Source organism: Nipponia nippon, unplaced genomic scaffold (assembly GCF_047370975.1).
Source record: "Nipponia nippon isolate SJK-2023a ecotype South Korea unplaced genomic scaffold, ASM4737097v1 scaffold_2, whole genome shotgun sequence".
Taxonomy (NCBI): domain Eukaryota; kingdom Metazoa; phylum Chordata; class Aves; order Pelecaniformes; family Threskiornithidae; genus Nipponia; species Nipponia nippon.
The window spans coordinates 115,526,380-115,546,095 of NW_028262336.1; the positions used below are offsets into that span (position 1 = coordinate 115,526,380).

The following is a 19,716-nucleotide window of genomic DNA, read 5'->3' on the forward strand; positions in this document are numbered from 1 at the left end:
GGAAGGCTCTGGGAGGTGTGAGTGAGTAGGTATGTGCTTATATTGGGGTGTGAGGGACAGATAAAAATGCATTGAAAAATATAACTATATGTTCTTCAAATTATTTGTTTGTCTTTGTTGTTACTCTTCACTGGTACAGTTTCTTTTAAAACCTTTAAATATAGGTCCACCAACATCAGTGTACTCTGCATACTGATATATCTAATAAAGTATACTGTACCATATCCCGGTTGCTTTGGTTTCCCCTTTTAAGCAAAGGTGACCATAAGCTCAGTTGATCTGGCTGATTAACCCGGGTGGATAAACTGCTTTGCATTAGCAGAGCACAGAAGTGAATCTTGCCAATGTTCACTAAACAGCATAAATCCATGGAGTTTTCTGTTTAGATTTCTTTTATTCAGCTATCTGTTCTGTGGGAGAGAGCAGGCTGAGGATTCCTGTGCACTGTGAAAGGCAGATTGCTGTGATGCTACTTACATAAAATGCTCAAGTCTCAGTTTCCAGCTCTCTGCCTGATCATGTCGTTACTTATGCCTTATCTATGCAGAGAAGTGGGTTGTTAGGATTTCTGCACACCCAGCCTCTGCTTATCTTATCTTCTTTGTCAATTAATTTGCCGTTATAAGGTTTGGCAGCTCTGCGGGGTTTTACAGGGTGGATTTTTTTTTCTTGTTTTGCTTTGTTAATTTTCTACGTTACCAACAGAAAGAACCATTTGCTTTCCCTTTAGTAATAAAAGAATGAAGCCTGAAACTGGCTCTCCTTCCTTGCGCCTTGATGGTCTTGGCAGCTGCTGCTCTGCTCTGGTGCTGTTGGTCCGAGATCAGCAGCAGTCAGTAACGACGGTTACCTCCCAGCACCGCAAACACTTTCCCAGATTGAGAGCCTAATGCATACAGAAGCAGCCTGTTAATATTTACAGTGGATAAACTGTGGCTGACCTTAAAGCATTGCAACTTTGAAACAGAGGGCTAATTTACTGTGGAAAAATAGATTAAGTATTCTCTGTCAAGAGCCATTAAAGGTGGTGGCACGGTGAGGGGAAGTCAAGCTGTTACCGGCATTATGGGTTTGGACTGTCTTGGAAGACAGTCTGCCTGCTTTTTCCAAAGCAGATAGTTTAGGATGCAAAGAGAAGCAAAGACCTTCCATCATCCATAGTGTCTATAGAAGCTGGAGAAATATCACATTCTTTTCTGCAATAAAGCTTTCCCTGGCGTTCCTGGAAGACCTTTATTTGCGTAGTATTACTTCCAGAGTGAGGAATTCCTCGGGCAGACAGCTCATGATGGCTTTAAGCCTGTTAAGTACTGTGTGCATAGTTAGATTTTTTGCTACTGCTCAATATGTTTTTCAAAACTAGGTCCTTTCTGCAACTTTAGTCCCTGGCGATCCCTGCCGTGCTGCTTTAGAGAGACAGCTAGGCGTGTTTTAATTGAAATGAATGCTGAGAGCTGAGCATGTGCTTGAATGCTGTATGTATTGGACAAGTAATTCAGGACCTCTGCACCTTACCTTCCTTTTGTACTTGCTTTTGACCTTATGCTTTTTTCCCAGAAACTTTCTAGTGTTTTCTTTCAATTTTTCAATAATGCTAATTATTGTAATTTACATACAATTAAGACTGAACTGATTGAAATTCATTCAGGCTGAGGAATGAAAAGGTATACTTTATCAGTGCTGTTTCAGAAGAAGGGGAAATATTCAAGGATTTACAGAATTTTCTAGAAGTGCCATTAGCATTTCCACAGGCACTTGATAAGAGATGATTCTGAAGAGCAATTAAATTACCCAGCTCTTTGAATGCACAGAAACAACTGAAATTGCACCTACTTCCATGATTGTTGCACCAAAGCCTCTGCTGCTGAAAGCAGAAATAATCCCTGAAAGCCCGTGGATTTGCCCCGTTTTTGCCAGCAGTTAGTCTGGCTCCCAGCCTCAAAAAGTAGAGGCCGGTCAGGGCAATTTTCACCAACGCCTACAAGGTCATCTTATGCTGAAAACCCTGCAACCCCTCGTGTTACGATAAGCGATCACTGGCTGTTGTGCTGCCCCGGGGGCAGTGGTGGATGCTTGTCTGGGCAGTGGGGAGCTCTGCCTGGGTACCACATCCATCACCATGAGGGAGTGGGAGCAGAGGCCGGTGGAGAGAGCCTGAGACAAGTTTACCTCTGTCTGGAACTAAACTTTGTAGTGTTACAAAAAAATGTAAGTTTCAGCAGAGTTTGGGCAGATTTAAGTGATTTGGTTATGGTGAATCTGTTATTTTCTGTTCTGTGCAATTTGGGGTTGGTGAATATAAAAGCAGCAGTGCTGATATTCTCAAGCCACATAGTACTTGTGTTTTTTTCACATGGGCTCTCAGCAGAAAAAGAAAAGGAGGTCTGTTATTTACAGAGCTATTCAGCTCCCACAACTGGGTAGGGAGGTGGATGCCTGGCCCACAGACCCAGGGGTGGGGAGCAGCACATTTCTAGTAAGAATCGGTTAACAGTCTTAAACTCTCTCTTTGGAGGGAGCATATGCTTTGATAATAAAAACGTAATAAAAGACCTCTAAAGTTTTAGGGCTTAACTGTACTGTAGGGTTGGCAGCTCTCCCCATCTCTTGTTGCCTGCGCTCAACCTGCCCCTCTTGTCATCACCTCTCCCTTGCCGACCGCAATTTGTGGGGCCTAATTCTGCCTCCACAGATATCGAGGGACTTCTTGTCATAGACATAGTGAGATCAGGACTTTATTCTCTGCCTTCCTTGTTCTCCGGCTCAAGAAATGAACTCAATAAATGACCCAAGCCAGCAAATACACAGGCTGTGGCAGTGAGTGCTGTCACTGTGTCCTCTCGTCCCTGGGGTGTAGTGTCTGCTGCTCCTGGCAGAGCTCTTGGGCTGTGGCACAGGTGCCTGGCCAAGGTGTGACCTTGCACAGGGCAAGACGTGCTGTTGCTTTTCCCCTGGTGACAGCACCCAGGCGGAGAGTGGAGGAGTCCCTGCCGCAGCACGCAGAGTGCCAGCCTGCCCTTTTCTGCTTGAAAGCTTGAAACGAGTCTTTCCAAATTATCTAGCAGGAGCACCATGCCTCCTACAAAGAAGGTCCTAAAAAGCACCTTTCAGCAGCATGCACTGCCCTGTGTCCCTCCAGCATCTCCCTTTGCTCCTGGCACAGCAGCAGCCCAGCTCCAGCCCTCCGACAGGCACAGCAGGTGGGAGCCGGTGGCTGCTGCTGCAAGGAGTTGGGAGACCACCAGAAAGTGCACAAGGGCTTGCAGCTGCTCAGCTTGGGCTGCCTGCCTTAAACAATATTTTATCAGGTCTCTAAATTATTTATCTACCACATGAAATGCAATGCGTATGTTTACTGTGTACTAAGCACAGGCAAGTGCCTCATTACTATTTTAACATGGTAGAAAATACTATCTGTCATGTTCCAGGAGCCCAAAAATCAGCTGTTTCAGCACTCAGGCAGTAGCTTGCAGCTTAGTGTATTTTGTGCTACATGAGGACGTCCAGCATTTGCAATACTTAGTCTGATGTTTTGCAGTGGAGAATGGGGGACAGTTGTCTTTGTGTCTCCAGCTGTGCTCCTGTCTATTTGCAACCATCTTCTGTAACCAGAGTTAGCAAGAACTAATCCTTCAAACTGGTTCCCAGGTATGACTTTGTGGAAGTAGAAGACGTATCAGAGACCAGCACGGTTATACGAGGACGGTGGTGTGGACACAAGGAAGTACCTCCAAGAATAACATCAAGAACAAATCAGATAAAGATAACCTTCAAATCCGATGACTACTTTGTGGCTAAACCTGGATTCAAGATTTGTTACTCCCTTGTGGTAAGTCACCTAGCTGTGTCATGGGTGAGAGGCAGATTGTAGTGCAAAAGGGCATCAGTACTTGAAGACTGGATGGTGTAGCTAACTGCATTGGATCAAAACACTAATTGACTGAAAGTATTTTAATTCCAGCAACTACATTCGTACAGATCAAAGTATTTTTGAAATCCCATCATTAAATATAAAATAAAGTCAAGTCCAGGCCAAGATTTACACTAATAGCATGTTTCAGAAGCACTAACACTTTCTGCACTGAGGCTGCACTGCCAGTGCCTTGACAGATGCTGTAGAAATAGCAAAGAAATGGCTGCTCTATGAACTCCTTTTTTATGTTCATTTGAGGTCAAATAAAAATACCTTGAGGGGTTATGGCTGTGATTCTGAGTTAGATGCAGAGTAGTTAATCTACATGCAGTAAAATGCTACATGCAAGACAATGTGCTAAGGCTCAGGCTGTATTTTTAACCACGTATATACATGCATCTTTGTATATGCAGTGGCATTAGCAGTGTATCAGGTGCTGTTTCAATGAGATGAAAATCTCCTCTTTTTTTATTTTGGTTTTGTCTTTAGGGAGCAGGAATGCTCATTACTCTAAGTAGATTTTGATACAAATATGTATTCTTTTGTATTGTCCTGATTAATATTATAATGCTTTTGGTGCAGTGTAGCTTGAAAGAGGCAGATTTTGCAAACACTCAGGAAATGGTAAGCATTAATTTATTATACTGTCATCATTACATTTTCATATTCATCACACTTCTTATTCCCTTTTTATTAAATCCACTGTTATTTAACAAGAATAAGAAAGTCTGGAATAGCAATAATGTTAATGGTGTAACAGGAGAGATCCACTGTTTGAGTCATTTCACTTCAACCTCTCGGCTTTGCATGCATGTATGCCTAGGTATGCTAAAAAGAGTCCATAAACAGGACATTGTCAAGACAACTCTAAAGCTATAGAGATTGTGCTCACTTGCATTTAAATTGTTAGGCTTCTAGTGGAGTAAGGCATTACACTGTGAGTAAATCCTGAGCTCTAATTTACTCGAATTTGAAGGTAATCTACTAAAACTAAAATTTAGGCAGAACAGTCTGAAAGACCACTGGGCATAAAAATGAGACAGTGAAGCAGTGTCTCTTTACACTGCTTGTATTTCAGTGCAGCCACAAAATCTCTGCCGCATTTAGCAAGCTTTATTCCAGACCACATACAGCTAGTCTGATAATATTAGGCTTTCCAAAAATGAATGTTATCACTCCAAGCACAGAACTCTCTGCACTAGAAAGCTCAAAAAAAGGCTACTGTATTTATCTAATGTCAAAACTATGAGTAAACAGCAAATTTTACAGTCTAGCAAATCTATTCAGAAGAATACTCTCCAAGTGCACCCTCTGAATGAAATACTATTTTATTTCTGAGAAGAGAACTGTACAGGTGATTAGTGGCATTTGCAAGATGGGGGATGATATGTACTTAGCTGGTCTTCAGATTCCAAACCATCCAACCTAAAACTGCAGGATTAATATTCAGCAGAGTCAGCCCTTACTCGATAGTCCCCACAGTCGCTTACAGCTCAGTTAATAGATATGCTGAGCACTGCTGACCCCTGAAGGTTGAACTCATTGTGCGTTTCTAGGCGGCAAACCAAGGAGTGTTAATGAAGCATGCAAAAACATATGGTATTTTGTATCAGATGAAATGAAAGACCTTTACATTGCTTTTTTTTCTTTCCTTTTTAACCTTCTCCAAGACAAGGCTACTTCTGGGGGCTTTCTTGGAAAATGATGCACAAGATATGTGCAAATCTTTAACTCCCTTTTTTTTTTTCTTATATTTGGAGTTTGGATCTGCATGGCAGTTGTTTATTTGTATACCAGACTCTGATAATTTTCCAGAGAAAATTGAAGAAAGTGATTTGGAGAACTCCCTTGAGTTTATTGATCAGCTGCATCTCCTGAGCGTGGTGCCAGAACAGCTGGGTGAATATCTCCCTGTTATGCAGGCAGCCAAACAGCCTCGCAGCCTTGCTCTCTGGCCTTCTAATTTATGAATCTTCAACGAAGTCAGTTAAGTTCACTTCATTTGATGCAGATCAAGTTTTTACTTAGTTCAGCACTCTGCATGAGGCACAAATGAGGCACCACAGAGCTTAGCAGAAACATACTTCATTATCTTCATGTACTTGTGGTTTTGCATTAAATTTACATTTCAGTACCATTTAGAGAAACAAAAAGGGATTATTTTTCTAAGAAGACATAAATTAGACTTGTATCCATGAAAATCATGTTTGCCCTTGTAAAACAAGGCATGCAAAGTAAGCTACCCATGTAAGATGAAGGGGCTCAGTCACTCAGGGTGGTGGGATTAGAATTCAAGGTGACTCTGGAAAATTAAACCGAAAAAAAATACAAGGATCTTCAACAGGACAAAGTTGAAAGCCATACGGATGTGTGGGAGTAATTAACTGTCCCAATGTAAGATAAGGGACAATGGGCAAGGGAGCAGATCTGTGAAATAAAGTCTGAGCATCTGAGCACAGCATTTAGCAACCTTTGCTTGCCAAGGCTGGCTCCCTCCACCTTCTTCCTCTTCCTCCTCCTCTCCCCGCGTCCTCTGCCTCTTGGCACCTCTGCCTCTGCCCTCCCTTCTGTGGGTCTGAGGGACTAGGAAGGCTGGAGAGGGAGCAGTGAGGGTGGTTTTGGAGGGAAGGGGCAGAGCCAACATGTTGCTGCTTGTTGCGTGTCCTTGATCCGCTCTTTCCCCCTGAAGCCACAGGACTCCCTGAGGGTGCTCCAGGGTGGAGCTGACTCCAAGAGCTTATTAGTGACTTGAGTGTGCCCCAGCACTTACCCAAGTTGAATAAGAGTCAAAAGTGTCCTAACGTGGCTGGAAAAAATCATTCCTACTCTGTGCTGTCTGTGACGGTGCAGAAGTAGGCAGGCATGTGCAGTTGGTGGCTGGTGTCTATGGACACTTCACACTCAAAGCTCCCAGTTGTAGCTGTGCAGACTGTTGGCTTAGCCTGAGTAGCCACACAAACAAATGTCTCCCTCGAACCTCTTTAAAAATTGTCTTTTCCTTCAAGCTTCACAGAGCTAGAGCAAAAATGGTCTGGAGCAAGCCCTGGATAGATATTAGGCATGAGCCTCACTTAGCTGCAAATTTCTTTGAAATTCCTCCCTGCCATTATCACTTCAAGTGCTGATTTCTCAAACTCTTTTATTCTTTTTTACTTTTCTTGATTGAGTTGCTTTAGAAACTTTAATTTGCAGTATAGAAGGCACTGAGGTATTCTAGTCTTTTTTTCTCATGCATTATATAATTTCTTACTCTAAGGACACAGTGTTTCGCAACAAACACTGTAGAAATATGTGGTACAGAGGAAGATAAGTCATCTTAGGTTACTTACACAAGGGAGGGGAGATAGATAGGCACTGTCAGGAGAGAGGCCCCTGGGTTGCACACCTTAAAGCAGGTGATGTGAATAGTCCATATTGCCACAAATGTAAGATTTCGTTCCACCACTGCTTGCAGTGCAGTTACCTCAACTGAGGGATCTTGCATGTAGCAAGTAAGTATTCAGTAATTACTAAAAATACTGCATCAATTATTTTGAGATGTAGGAATGTAAATTAAGTTACACTGTTACACATGGAAATAATCTTTGCTTGATTGAAGTAATTTTATACAATCCCCTTTTTCCTTCTGAAGTGAAATTTTTCTGATGTCCTAATTTGAGAAGGGAATGTTAACAAGTTTGGGCCCCGCATTTTACAAGTACATTAGCATGGACATTTACTAAAATAATCTAGGAACTTGTTCAGGAACACGTTCCAGCAATAAAGGTGAATGTTTTGAATTAAAATTCCCAACCCTGCATCTACTTTCATTTTAATGCAACGACTAGAAAATATTGAATTCCATTTGCTAATTAAAACCACTATTTTAAGTTTATTACAAAAGGTACATATTTGTTTTATGGTTATAACAGTAAATTGTTATTGCCTTACTAATTGTTTCATTAATCCTAAATGAAATCCATATTTGGGAACTTTGACTAAAATCATTATTGGAAACATGGGCTTCAAGAAAGCTTAGAGCATATGTACATCTATATGCACAAACATGCATATATATAAAGATGTAAGGTTAAAAATAATATTTACATATACATCTTTTTACATATATAAAAATATATATGAGCTTTTACCTTTCTTTTCTTTTTAATATAATTCATGTCTAGAAAACATCACATGGCATTAAGAGCAGTCTTTACTTTGGGAATTGTAAACCAACAATGGTGGACTTGTGGTGCTAAACAGGAGAACATAAGTGCATTTGTCCCAGGATAAACTTATGTGTCAAAATGTATATCAGTGTGTTAGATCATGAGTAATTTTTGCTTGTTTGAAATGACATTTCTTGAATGAAGGAGCTGTAAAGAAATCAATGGTTTGGGCGGGGGGGAACTTTGGGTTTTGATCCATCATGTGGAATTTTACAGAGAACTAGCTTTCTGCTAAACATCCAGGCTATAGGTCACCACCACTCATATCATCAAAAAAAGAACATTGGTCACAAAGTGGGGAAAGACACCACAGGCAGTCTAATAAAATTTAATTACTTGGCCATGCAAAAAATGTTGACCAGTCAAAGTTAGTTCAAATACTAGACTTAAACTCTTTGATACTTGTCTGTCAGCCTCACAAGAAAACAGCAGAAATTCAAAGCACAATCAGAAAGTGAAAATAGACAGAATAAGAACCTGGTCCTGATACTTGTACTCACAGACCATCATTGAATTAAGCGACTGGCTCCCTGTATTTCAGCAGATTTGTCTGCGCAAGTAATGCAGCACCAGGCTGCAGGTTTTTTTAAATAAGTCAATGAATAAGCTTCCGTGTAAGAGTTAACATGATTGCAAAAAGATTCAACCACTAGTGTGAATACAGATCCATAAAGACCATAAAGGATGATTAATTCTTTATCACTGGCCACAGAACTGAATCCAGCCCAGGAGCTGCATGAGTCTTTGTTGCTGTGCTTCTGTTTTAGCTTGTCACTTCTTTCACAGAGTAGACATTTCATTTCTGTCTCCAAGACAAAATATTCAGCCTGAAAACCCATATAATATATCTCATGTGACAACAGGCGTGATAATGGTGCATGAATACCTTCCCTGCTTTTAGATAATCCGCAGAAGGAATCCCAGTAAATTGCTGGGGGTACAGAAGGAGAGGAATGGGGGGGGGAACATCTTGATTAATAAAGTGGTTGAACATGAAACAGATCTCGCAATGAAGAAGCAAGAACTCACATGCGGACGCTTTATCAGTTGTTCTTCTGCTACTCTTTCTCTAATTTCAGTTTTGATTGCCTGTCTATGCTAGACAGCAAAGATTTTTTATAAGTACTACCCATGTGCAAAACTTGTAACAATCTATATGATGAAACTTCCATTTTCTTAAGTTCTGGCAGAAAACTATTTTCTGTGGTTTTGCTCAAGGCATACCATCCTCATAAAATTATCAGCCAGAGGCTCATCTTTCAGGAGAGAAGTAATTAAGTCCTTTCTAATTAGATAAAACTTGCTCAAAATCTTTAATATTCCTTCCCCAACTTTACATAAGCAGAGGATTTAAGATAGTATCTATGCACATTTTTCTTTTTACTCTGGAAGGTGTTATAAAGTTTTAAAAAGCAACATAAAATGACAGCATGTTAAAAAGAGAGATTGTGCGTCAGTGCATCTTGAGACATGGAGCAGCTCAGAGTAATTTTATATGGGGAGAAGCAATGCTTTCCATTTAATGAAGATTCCTGAGAGTCCAGCAAGCCTTGATCTGCTGCTTAATTCATTTCACAGACCTATTCTGTCCTTCAGGGTTTGATGAAGAAATGAACATGGCGTGGTAGACAAGCCAAACAGTGTGGTAGGCAGGAACTTTCCAGTTCTCCCAGCACTCAGAGCAGAACAAAAGATAGTGAAGGATATGAAAGAAGCAAAACTGGGGGTCAGATAGCTCAGCAATAAGGAAGCTGTTGTTCCTTGGTCTAGAAGGCACGTCTGAACAAGCAGATTCACAGGCAGCATTGACTGCTCCAGGGGCAGCTGATGTTCCTCATTAAAAGATTCATTCCAACATTTGCATCTAACCAAGAGCTATTTCTCCCTCCAACCTCCTATCACACCTTCCAGAACCCCAGACCTTTACTGCCTACCTCCTAAGTCTTGCCTGTGCCATCTCCTCTCATGGAAAACCCTGCAGGTTTTCAGGCCTGTGACCTACCAGCTGAATGCAGTGTTTGAGTCAGAGGGAGCCTGGGGCCTGTGGCCAAAGCTATGACCTGACATGGCCCAACACTTGACGGTCAATTGTCCCAGACTGCATCTTCTCCCGGTTTTCTCTAGACTGTGGTCTAATGTAGTACTTCTCTTGGCAGGTATCTTCTGAAGGTCTGATGCCCCTTCCATGTTTACTGCTATTGTCCCAGACACAAGGATTGGTCCCAATCCTTCTACTATGAGACTCTCTGAATTTTAAATTTCATTAGGAGTCTCCCTGTCCTGTGTCCTAATTTCTAAAGCCATTTGTAAGTCAGAGACGATACTGATAAGAGAGTGATGAACAAAAGTAGGTTTCAGGGAGAAAGGGAATCACCTACCAGCTTGGCATCAGAGAATGCTACAAGTACTAGAGGGAAGGACTGATATGGGATCATCCAGGAATGGCAATGAAACAGCAGCAGCAGCAAAGGCAAGGGAGGATAGTTACGTGTACTCCAAGTTCAGAAATAAAGGTAATTGTGGGTAGGGCAAGCACACACAGTGAAAGAGGCAAGTCCGCAGAGAGAGAGAAAGCAGCAGAAATGCCAAAAGGCAATGCTCAGAGAGGCAGAAGGCGACCCAAACAAGCAAAGATTCCTGAAAGCTGAAAAATAAAAAAGCCAAAGGACAGAGAGGGTGTGACTGACAATATCAAACTTAGCAGATACATCATGAAAGATGAGGAAGAAGGAGCCTTCCATCTTTACCAGGAAGATGTCCAAGTGTCACTTGTTCATTACAGTAATTTCATTTGGACAATTTCATTGTGAATGACAATTAAGGAAACATTTTTAACAAGGGAATGAAGGGAAGGAGGGATTTGGGTCAACCAGAGGAGTTGTGGCAGCATGATTAGGAAGGAAAGGAGGCAGATGAATTGGAAATTTTAAACAGTGGACCTGAAATAGGAAAGACTGGGTCTAGGAGAGGAGGGAAGGCAAGTGTGGATCAGGTAGAAAGCAGGGCAAAAGTAGGGCCATATCAATACATCAGCTTCTTTTGGCAAAACCTCTGACTATGAGCTTGAGGAGTAGTAGGGCTGAGTTTGGGGATGTATCAAAGGTGAAAAGAGTCAGCCAGGAACATGGGTGAGGAATTGAGTTACGGCCAGGGAAATACAGACCTTCTGGCAAGGAAGATACCAAAACCAGAAGCAGTGGGACCCAGTAAGCACACAGAAGCTCCTGGAAGCTGTCAGACTTGAACTGATAAAATCATTGTTTTAATCAGAAAGGAAAATAGATGTTAGTGTCTGTGTTTTCCCAGCTGCAAGCATGTATGCTTGGCAGTGTTGTTGTTTGAACAGCATAGTGGAGAACTGGCCATTTGCTCCCCTCTGTCCCTGGTTTGTTGACAGCTCAGTTGAAGTGTGACTCCTTTGCAGGACGTTGTCATCAATCTGTCTTAACATAATAGCAGTCCTGTGGATGTCCAATTCCTGTTGAAAACGCTACATCTTTAATCAAATAGTGCACTGTTTGAGAATTCACCAAACTCGTGGTGGTGGCCAAAGACAAGAAAACGTAGCATTTTATATCTTCAAAGGATTATACAAACACAACCGTGTTATTTTCAAATCCAGTATCCTGTCCGGAATAGTTGACTCTAACAAGACTTAGAACATTGTTCATTTAAGGCAGCTTTAGATCTTGAAGGACTGCATTTCCCACTGGCAATACTTACCTCTTTTAAGAATTCCTGAGGAAGTCAGTGACCCAAAGAGGAAATTCCTACTTTTCCAAGGTAAGTTAGAGATACAAAGACAAAACCAGAAAAAGACCATCATGTGCAGTACAGGAGGGTTACTCATGTTAGACAAAAAATCCCATCATTTATTCTTTGTAGAAGCTCAACAGCCTTACTGAGCATCAACATGATTTCTTGCAAAATACAGCAGAAGAAAACTGGAAGATGCAAATTCCAAGAAGCATGCAACCATATTAGTGATGAGATCGAACAACTACATAGTGTGTAAAAATAGTGGATAAGGGCCACAGGAATGTTGCAGTTGTTGGGAAATGTGTAATACTGGCAGAATGGTGACTTTGTTTTTTTTAATTAAATGAATGAAGTGAACCCCAGTCTCATAGCAACTGGCCATGATCTTGCCACTGCACTTGGCTAAGTGAGGGGATGTGTGAAGGTTCATGGTGAGTTGTCTGTCCCTTCAGCTTGCATGCCCATGCTGCTTCCCAGTTCATAATCGGTTCCTAGCCCTAACAGAGCTGGATACATAAAAAATTTCTCTATGAAAGCTAATCTTTTCTTCAAATCTGTTCTTCAAATGTGAGTTAGGGTCAAGCAATCTCTGTTAAGTAGTACACTCCAAGTAGACTTCCAGTGAGCCAGAGTTCATGAATTACTGGTCAGTGGCAAAATTGTGCTATTGGACAAGTAGGAAATGAAACCCATCCCCAAACTTGTTGGAAAAAGCTTAAGTAACCACTGATAATTAGAGAAATAAATCAATGATTCCTAACAGTCTGGAAGTCTTGTGAATGACTGGTGGTTAAAAAATGGATGGAGAATATTCAAGATACTTTTGTATTAAAACTACTCTGGGCAAATCAATTAGTTTTAAAAAGGATTTATGATTTCAGGCTTTTTTTAGAGCTTGCCAGTCTTAAAATCAGTAATGCTACTTACCACATATGTTGGACAGCTTTTTCAGGGTATCCATAAGGCAATTTTCTTAAATAACATTAAGCATGTATAGGTAGCAGAAAGTTAGGCTGGATCCAGCACTGAAAATTTTAATGCATGAAATGAAAGGGTAAATTTTCTGTGCCATAATGGACGTAACCTGGGAGAGGGTAAAGGCTATCCTGTTCCCTGACTTTGCTTGCCATGTCTGTGTAACCAAACAGAAAATATCAATAGCTTGGACATGGTATTCCGACACTGCAGTAGGGACAGGCCAATAGCAGTATCAATACAGCTCCTGTTAGAAAACATGGAAAGACCTTGCAGCTAATTTGTCTGCTTAGAGTTGACCATTAGGAGGGCACCAAAAGGAGGGATGGGAAATACAGCAGCAAACTGGACATGCCACAAACACCCCATCAGTGCTGCTGATAGATGTGTGGACCTCTGTGTCTACACTAAAGAGGAATGTTAAATCCAACCATTATCACCCAAGTTTACCCTTAACCACACATCAGTGTGTATGAACATGAGGTGAGTTTACACTGTCAAACTTTTTTAACAGCACTGATTAACCTGTCCATCACATAAGCTTTTTGGTTGAACAGTGGGACTATTTTAGATTGTTGACTAGAGGACATAATGCTGTCTCTAAATCCGTATTCTATCCTTTAATTCCACTTTAGCAACAGTTGAAGAATATTAGCATGTGGAATGATGATAATATATGAAGAACTTATCTTTTATTTTGGTTTGGTAACTCTGGAGGGTGTTTTATAGAAAACTAGTTATAGATAACAAGTTTGTAGGGAAAAGAGAGATGCCATGTTTGATCTGTAAAAAGGTTATTAGGCACTGAAGCTGTATTACAATGCTGCAAAGAGGAGTTAATTAACTCCTGGTGTTTCAGTGTGGCAAGGCTGGTCCCTCCTACCACCATGGCCACAAGGGAAGAGGAAATGGCCTGTTCTTCCCAGGCCCTGTTCCTATTGAGCAGCCTCTTCTCTAGATTTTCCATGAAAGCTGAAGGTGCAGCTTAACTTTAATGTGTGCCAACTGTGTTGGAGAAGAGTAGGAAGTCAGTCTGCTTTTCTTCTGACAGACTTCCAGGGGAAGTGACTGGTGAATTGAAACATGCTAGACCTCCAACATGCACTGAGGAATTTGTGAAAACCCATCCCAGAAGGTGTTGGTTGCAAGTTGTCTTTTAAATCAAAACAAGAATTGCATGTCTTCAGAGTCTTGTGGAGAGATGGGCTCCTAGGCTCAACTTCATGTTTTGTATTCCACCAATACTATTTATTCAACCATGTGTCAATGTTACCTTACAAAGCCTGGCAGCACAATCCTGCTCTGGTACTCATCTAGCCCAATGTTGGGTGGCAGGGTCTGTTTCAACCTTAGCACTGTTCAATGTCTTTGTCATTTTTGGCAAGCCAGGGAAAACAATGCATTGGGTATAATGCGTGCTTAATTGCTTACAGAATAAATCTTTGACTTGTTTGTTGCAACAGCTGTAACTGCTGGAAAGTACTTACAGCCCTAGATCAAATGATACTGATTGTTTTAAGATTTCCGAGTCTAAATTTAGGGGGGGTTGTAGGCTTTTTCTTGTTCAGTAACGTGTAATGCAGCCAAACATAGAATCTGATAATTTAAAGATGTGAGGTCATTCATCCCATTTTTCTCTAAGAACAAGAATTTTCTGTATTGTAAATTTATTGGTTGTTCATCTAGTATCATTTTTAAATATAACAAGCATAGGAGCATACTTTACGGGAGATTAAACCATAGACTAATAAATCACTGTCAGAAAGACATTTTTTTTCTTTGATAATCAGTTTTAATTTTCCTTTTTTTAATGCCATACCATTGCCTGCAATTATATTCCTTCCTAATTCATGATAAAGTCTGTTCTCTTTGTCATGGCTGTCTCTCTCCTTCAGATATTTGCAGACTGCTCTCACACTTCTTTGCTTAATCAAGCAATGATGTCCATATTTAGCTTTTAATCTTTCCCAAAAATTCAGGCTATCCAATCCCCACATATTTTCCCAGCTTTTTACAATGTCTCTGTGTTAGTGAAGGGAGATGAATATGGTGGTTCCAGTGTCACAGGGCTGTGTATGTGTGGAGGGTTGCCTCCCTCAGTACCCTGCTTAGTCAGATCTATATGGCGGTGGCCAGCTTGGTTGCCCTAACACTAGGAATGCGTCCTTTAATGTGTTTTCCTCTGTCATCTCAGTCCGTCTTTGAGTTCCCAAATTCCCTAGGTTCCTCTTTCCGCTCAGCATGTAATTTAGGAACACATTAGGTTGCATTTTTCCAGGGTGAACTTTCACTTTGCTGGGTTGTGATAATATTTGTGATTTTTCCACGTCCTCGGTGAAGACGGCGGTGCCCGCTGTTGTGTTGCCTGCAGGTTTGGACACAGCATGGTGCCCTCGGGAAGGGTGCTGGCCTCGCAGCCGTGGCTCCGGGCCAGGCTCCACCACTGCCTGCCCTGATGCCTTCCCACAGCCTCAGGCCTTCCCACCTCGAAGACGGGCACAACAAGCCTTTGTAAAATGCCATGAGATTAACTTCTAAAAGGCACTGCAGAGTCATGCTGTGTTGTTCCTGCTTGCAGTCTGGGACACTCTTGCCAGGAGAGTAGGCTGCATGGCCACCCTGAGACTGATGAACAAACGGGTTTGTCTGCTACGGTCTTTTATTTGGATGCTTGCTTTTTCTGTGCCTGCCAGACTTACCTGAGGTCCTTTCTAGTTTAAGAAATTGTATGATTACAAAATGGACAACAGCAATCCCAGATTCCGAACCAGGAAGATGAAACGGCAAAACTTGGCTTCAGATCACGCCGAGCCACTTGCAACTGGTTTGGTGGGTGGGAGAAGGCTGGTAGCCATTCTTATCCCTCCCCTCCTCCTCGGGCTGCATCATAACTGGAGCCCTTGGGATCTCTACTCTTCCTTTTAACAATTCATAGTCTTATTCTGACTCTGCAGGTCATCAGAGAGGTCCTTCCTCCATGCTGGAGAAGCTGGTGTGCTTGCAGGCTGGCACTGTTTGCTCAGCACATTGCTTCTAGCTTCAATGACCTTCATGCTATATACCACATTTCCAAAGGCAGTCATGGCGCTGTATAAATCTGATTTGTATTTATTTTCTATGCCTACATCTTTATGAAATTTACAACCTTCTGTTTTTCTCTGATCACTTGATAAAGTCCATGCATGTCTTCGTAATAACACAGATGACAGATATGTCACAAGAGTGTTTCTGTTTTTCCTTTACACATGCGTATTCACACACACACATCTGTTATTAGTTGCAGGGTTCATGTCACTTTAGACTTGGTAGGATAAATTGTACTAGAAGATTTTTGGTTAAATGACACTGTTACATAAAATAAGCCCCTGCCTAGTGCTGAGCTTTGTGCTGCTGAACTGAACACCTCCTCAAACCCAGTGCCTGCGTTGTTACCATAGTCCTCTGCCTACAACCCCCTCTCTGTTTTCCAACCCACACATTTCTCTCCATGCTGAACTGATTTTGGACATACATGCCATGCCAAAAAAATGATCTAGTACATTCCCTATCTCTTGTAATACCAAGAAAAATGCAGTTATGTTTTCCTTGATTGTCAGCTTGATGACCAGTCAGTGCTTAATTAGAGAAGGTCTGAGCCTGTAACTACACAGGGTCAGATTTTGCAACTCATCTGCCGCATTGGAAGCTAAAAATAATTTTTAGATCTGTGGAATTTGCGTATCTTGTCAGATTATTTTCAGTGGAATCAAGTAACATCCAATTTTTCTGTGACCCTTGACAACAGTTTTTTTTTTTATTTTAATAGTTTCTGTTTGGGGAAATATTTTAATTGTACGAATTGATGTTTTGTGGCAGACAAAACATATTTTCCAGGTCCCCTTCTTTTCTTAACGTGCAGAAGCCTTTTTTTTAGTAATACTTCTGATCTTGGCAGCTATAAAAATGCTTCCTTTTAATCAATATTTGTGTCCTGCTGTATTTCTTCAGTGATGTGTGGTAAAAAATACTCTGTAATGAAAGTTTCCCTCAGACTGTAGGAATCAGGCACCGTGTTGTCTCGTTGCATGTTCTTGATTCTAGGCACCGTTGTTGTCCAACCATCAGTCATATAATGAAGCATAAATACAAGCTCTTGCAGGATCAGACCCTCTAATAAAGCAGTCTGTGTATCCCAAATTGTCAGCAAAGACTATTAAACAGGCTGGATGTGAGCCAAAGCATAGGCACAAGGTCAGTTGCACTCTCACGTTTTTAGCACGGCTAGTTTGGGGACAGCACGGGCCTCAGGCTGTTTCCAATATGCAGTTTGTTGTGGCCACTTTGTTTTGCAGGGTAATAGTTATGTCCTAGGACATGAGTCATGCCATGTCTGATCAATCTCTACATCATTTTATTTACTAATATAGATGTAGCCCAAAAGTTCTTATATGGAGGTCAGTCTTGTCTTTCATTTTTTAGTCACTGCTTGACAGTGTGAGTGACAGAGTTAATGGCGTCTGTGACCCCTAGGGTTCAATGTGTGCAGACTTATGGGTAATTTTAAAAGAGAATCTTATCTTTGAGAAAAAAAATAAAAGGAATAAACAAACCCTTAAACTTGGAAAAAGGGCCTAGAAAGAATGAGGCTGATTTTTCAGTTGCGGTAAGGCAGGGTAAAACAACCACCTTTGGGCCACAAAAATTTATCTCACACCAAAGTCTGGCCAATAAACTTGAAACAAAAAAATGCTTGGAAGAACCTGGACGCTGTGAGGACAGGTAGCCTGACTGCTCCATGTGGTTTGTGTTGCATGCTGAAGAGGCTGCTGGTGATGGACATAGGCTGCTGAAAACTTTACTTTTTCTAGAAGTGAACAGAAATTGGGAATACTGTGTAGGCATGGGTACCTAAACCAAACAGAAAGCAATTGCTGTTTTTACAGATGAGGTGAAACTTTTGCACCTGACTGGAAATGAGATCCTTATTTCAAAATGTGCATTGTACTATATGTCCGTATTAGCTCTGAGCTGCCTGTCCTCTAGGCAGGCATGATGAACACAAGGTCTTATGTGCTTATCTTATGCTTATGGTTAGCAAAGAACCTGGATATATCAGTCATATTCTTATTCAGGCCTCCTACCCCTTTTCTGTGTATGCATGAGTTTATACAGAAAAACTGGTATTATTAAGCTCTGAAGGGAGGAAAAAAAAAAGAGCAGTCAGGGCCAATAATATAAGGCAGCAGAAAATAGGACACTCTGCTCCCTATATATGTAATTTATCTCCATCAGAAAGATGTGAAAATAAACACTCTGCTTTCCCACCTTAGCAGCAACTTTGTGCACTGGCATTGCTAGCTCAGTGCTGGTTCAGGTACATTTTCCAGGTGCATTAAGAAATAAATAGATCAAAAGCAGAGAAAATGCTTGTAATGCCAGCAGCTGGAACCTGGAGGCTTGCACGGCTGCTGGTCTCCTGGTGGTGCAGTGGCTGTCCAGGAGGGTTTGTCATCCTGAAGAAAGATGGACAGGCTGGCCAGGAGGGCTATATTAAAACCAGCAGTAAAAACTCAACAGACTGCAGGTTTGGTACATTAAAAATGCTGTCTGGTGTTCAGGAAGGACTCAGAGTTTTTGAACCACAGAGGAAAGTCTTTCTGCCAGAGGGTGCAAGAGCATGCTCCCTGTTTTTTCTCCCCATAAGCCTGCATTGCTGATGGACACAGCCTAAAAACCTGGCCTGCTCAGACCAGCACTGTGAGGCCAGGATAGAATGGGTTTGGTGCCACCTTGGTGTCTTCATAGACTGTGTATGAAGCTACCTCCTGCAATTTGTATTGATACTGACATCACACCCAAGTAGGTTAAAACTGGCTGTGCCTGTTGCCTGGAGAATATCCATCTTCAGTTTCCAGAGAAGCCACTTGCATCCAGAGACCTCACTCTTTTCTGAGCGTGACCCTGTCCTGCACCTGTGGGAGGGTGGTGAAGACATGCAGATGTCCACACACCCCCACCAGTGCAGAGAGGCCCCACCTCTGCCCATGCTTCCCTGGGAGGTGGTGACTTGTGGTGGTGTGGTATCCCCTTGGTAGGGGAAGAGCATCTCCCCGTGCCCTGGGGGAGATCTCTGTGTGTGCAGGCATAAGTCACCCTGCATGCCATGCCACCGTGTCACATTGCAGATTAGTTTCATGTTTTTCTTCTTTGCTCAGCCCAGGCTCTTGGCATGCGTTCCTTTCTGAGTCCATGTGTGCCATCAAATAGCGATTATGGCTTGTACCTTTTTCTGCATTTACATTCTTCTAAATGAAAGCTTATTTTTCTTTCCTGCCTCTGCCTCTGACCTCTGGTAGTCCCAGCATATTTCTTTGTATTAAATGGTGTTTCAACTTCTTTTTTTTTTCCAACTTTATTTTTTTTTCCAGCTTCAACTTCTGTGACATTTTGCAGCTCATTAGTATAAAACTGAAATAAGCTGTTCATCTTGATTTTCATTGCTTGACAAATATTTAGGCTATTATAATTCTACAGCCATCATTAGTCTATTTGGTTAGGCTTGTATTTAGTCAGAATTTAAATAAAATGTGTCACACGCTAATTCTGACCCAGTACGCACCTTCCTGGTCCTGAGATCATGGTCTCACTTTGGTATTTAGAAGGATTTCCCAGGCTGGCTTTTGGTAAGTTGATCCCAAAACTGATAACATGGTTTAGTCAGATTGTTTACAAAAATGTGGCAAATATAAAGTGTTTTCTTTTTACCTGGTCTTCATTCATAGTGTTACTTATAATTGATATTATAAGTATATACTGGGGCTGGAAGTCCAGTCTGAATAGTTTTCTTTTCCTTACTCTAGCTGTTTGATGACACTTAATTTA

At 41.5% G+C, this 19,716-nt stretch overlaps 1 protein-coding gene across 3 annotated transcripts in view; it reads left to right on the forward strand.

Annotated features, from left to right (window-relative positions):
* Positions 1–19,716, forward strand: part of PDGFD (platelet derived growth factor D) — a 147,511-nt gene that overhangs the window by 85,676 nt on the left and 42,119 nt on the right. For all 3 annotated transcript variants that reach the window (XM_009476846.2, XM_087758990.1, XM_087758989.1), the window contains exon 3: positions 3,649–3,829. In XM_009476846.2, the coding sequence (XP_009475121.1) occupies positions 3,649–3,829 (181 nt within the window). The remainder of the gene's footprint in view (positions 1–3,648; positions 3,830–19,716) is intronic.